This window comes from Austrofundulus limnaeus, unplaced genomic scaffold (assembly GCF_001266775.1).
Source record: "Austrofundulus limnaeus strain Quisiro unplaced genomic scaffold, Austrofundulus_limnaeus-1.0 Scaffold2889, whole genome shotgun sequence".
Classification (NCBI taxonomy): domain Eukaryota; kingdom Metazoa; phylum Chordata; class Actinopteri; order Cyprinodontiformes; family Rivulidae; genus Austrofundulus; species Austrofundulus limnaeus.
Genome location: NW_013955291.1, coordinates 5,421 through 8,623, shown reverse-complemented (window position 1 = coordinate 8,623; position 3,203 = coordinate 5,421). Strand labels below are relative to the sequence as shown.

The 3,203-nt window shown below is 50.7% G+C and overlaps 1 protein-coding gene across 1 annotated transcript in view; it reads left to right on the top strand.

The window, feature by feature from the left end:
- Positions 1-7: 7 nt before the first annotated feature.
- misp (mitotic spindle positioning) overlaps positions 8-3,203 on the top strand; it is a gene marked incomplete at its 3' end in the record, with an annotated part of 5,614 nt that continues 2,418 nt past the window's right edge. Inside the window, 2 exon segments of the mRNA XM_014000283.1 lie at positions 8-299; positions 768-2,663. Of these exon segments, the coding sequence (XP_013855737.1) occupies positions 854-2,663 (1,810 nt within the window).

The window sequence follows — 3,203 nt, the reverse complement described above, 5'->3', positions numbered from 1 at the left end:
GACTAACTGTAGCTGAGGCTAACTGTAGCTGAGACTAACTGTAGCTGAGGTTAACTGTAGCTGAGGCTAACTGTAGCTGAGGCTAACTGTAGCTGAGGCTAACTGTAGCTGAGACTAACTGTAGCTGAGGTTAACTGTAGCTGAGGCTAACTGTAGCTGAGGCTAACTGTAGCTGAGGTTAACTGTAGCTGAGGTTAACTGTAGCTGAGGCTAACTGTAGCTGAGGCTAACTGTAGCTGAGGCTAACTGTAGCTAATACAAACTGTAGCTCAGTGAATAGGGAGGTCACCTGTCCTCAGGTGAGATGTACTTCAGCAGAGTTTAACGACTCACTTCCTGTCAGTTGTTTCATCTGAACTTGTGTTTTATGAGCTTGTATTGGAGCCTTTGACCCGCCTCACATCATGGGTTTTATGATGGGTGATATTTGATCAGATTTGTTTTCATGAGGTCAAAGTGATCATCTCTAGTTGTAACTACAAGGTTGTGGTTTGATAAGAGATGATTTCAGTCACATGACCTCAGGTGACTGTATGTGAGCTGTAAACTGTAATCACTGAGTCATCTTTCCTCCACACCATAAAACAGACAGTTAGACAGAAATGTGTGGACTTCACTTCCCACAATGCTCTGCAAACTCACTCCTAAATGTCCCTAAAGTAGTTTATTTACACTGTGTTCAGGTGGTTTCATTGCTTCACACTGTTACAGGCCATAGTGTTCCCATGGTTAACCCTCTGCTCCCACGCTGCTTGTTTTTTTTTTAGTCTCTGCAGATTTGTCAAAGCTCCGCCCATCATCGTCTTCCATCAGATTGCCCCACCTGTTTCTGCCCCCTCCCCCCTCTGCAGACATGTACAGCACCCCGAGGAGGTGGGAGCTGAAACCTCTGTCCCCCGTGCTGCAGCCCTCAGACCTGCGTTCCATTGCTGGTCCTAGTCCCGACCTGGGCTCCCAGGATTCTGTGTCCTCGGCTGTGCTCTCACAGTGGAGGGACGAGTCCCCGAACGTGCTGGTCACGGCACGGCAGGTGGTTCTGTCCCAGGATGAGACCCTCAGCAGTGACGAGTGGCAGCCCAGCAGCCCCAGCAGCAGCTCCGGCTCTCACTGTGGCTTCTACTCGTTTGTGGAGGACGCCACAAGTCCTGAAGCCCAGCAGAACCAAGCCTGGATGGTGTCACCACAGCGACAGGCCCAGCTGGCCGTCCTGAAAGAGGAGAAGGAATTCAAACTACAGACCTACAGCAGCTGCAGGAAGCCAGAGAGTCTGTTCTCAGAGAGCAACGGGGACTCGGACTACAAAGTGGACCCATGTAACGGCATCCGAGTGACGGATGAGGACGAAGAGAAACTACTTCGCATGGAAATCATTCGCAGCCAAGCTCCCAAGAAGAACCAACCAGAAGCACAGAAACCGGTGCAGAACCCAGACCCAGTCCTGTCCACAGAAAGACTGCTTGAAGGTTTCAGTCTGAGCTTCAGTCCTGACCGGGTCAGACCAGAACCGGCTCAGGCTGTGGACCCTGGAACCGTTGATAAAGAGCAGATCAACTTCAGCTCAGCCCGACAGAAGTTCCTGCAGATGGAGGAGGAGCGACGGGTACAGCTCCTCAGCCCAGTCCGGTCTTCCAGAACCCACCTGAACCTCATTCCTGATGTGTTTGTGTCCAGAAAGGTGAATATTTCTGACTCTGTGGAAGCGAGTGATGAGCCAACTCTGAGTGAAGCAGACGAGGAGACAGCTTCTCAGAGGAAGGACTTGATGTTTGAAGGTCTGAGCAGGCAGACCGATGGGTTTGACCACCTGGACTCTGTGGAGATGGCTGGTGGCTCCACTAGTGAGGGTTACCTGTTCAACAACACTCAGCAGGACAGCTGGACCAGCGGGTCTACAGTCCACCAGGAAACCCCCATTGAAAGGGAGATCCGTTTGACTCAGGAACGTGAAGAGGATCTGCRGCGGTCTCGAGGTTTGAAGCTCAGCTGGGCTGGAGGAGAGATGGTCCAGGTCAAAACCAGACGTTCACACCTGTCTCTGACACCAGACAAGGTCCACAAAAAGAACCAAAGGGGGTTCGTCCTCCCCAGAGAGACKCAAAAGGAGAGCCAGAGGAAGGAGCCACCTCAGCAACAAGAACAAATCTTAGAAGAAGACAACCTGGACCCCCCACTCTACATGGAGGACACAAGGACTGAGGCCAACCCACAAAATGAGAACAAGACCGTAGAGTCCGAGTCTGAAACAGATGAGGTTTTCCTGTCTCCATGCTGTCCTCACAGACACCCTGAAGAAGTCTGGTCCTACCAAACCTCCTCCTTCACCACCAAAGAGTCTGAGGTCCAGGACACGAGATGTTTCCAGCACCAGGATCAATCAGCTCAGGTTCCCTCTTCTCCAGCCTCCCTAACACCACCAACTGTCCACAAAACAGCTCCTCTGTCCTGGAGGGAGAGCCTCCAGTCCACTGGCCTGCAGTCCAGAGGACAAGGAGCTCCATGTTTCATCGAGAAGGAGATCGAGGAGGACCTGAGACGGGAACAAGAGCTGAGGGAGATGAGAGAATCCATGAAGGAAAACAACCAACACCTCTTCTCTCCAGCTCCTCTGGTGGAACAGGCATCCAACATGGCCGCCAAGCAGTTCTACCCTCCATCAAACTCAGGTACGTGTCCTGCCTGATGGCACCTGGTCTTTGGGTCTTTCAGGGGTCAGGTTCAGGTTTATATTTGCTCTTTTAACTTCAGTCCTAACAGTATTCCTTCAGGAAGAGGAAGTAGTCCATCTTTGGGATATCAGAGCTGAGTCTTGGCCTGTAGATGAGTGTAAACTGTGGAGTTCTGGCCTGTAGATGAGTGTAAACTGTAGAGTCCTGTTCTATAGATGAGTGTAAACTGTGGAGTTCTGGCCTGTAGATGAGTGTAAACTGTAGAGTCCTGTTCTATAGATGAGTGTAAACTGTGGAGTTCTGGCCTGTAGATGAGTGTAAACTGCAGAGTCCTGGCCTGTAGATGAGTGTAAATTGTAGAGTCCTGGCCTGTGGATGAGTGTAAACTACAGAGTCCTGGCCTGTGGATGAGTGTAAACTATAGAGTCATGACCTGTAGATGAGTGTAAATTGTAGAGTCCTGGCCTGTGGATGAGTGTAAACTACAGAGTCCTGGCCTGTGGATGAGTGTAAACTATAGAGTCATGACCTGTAGAT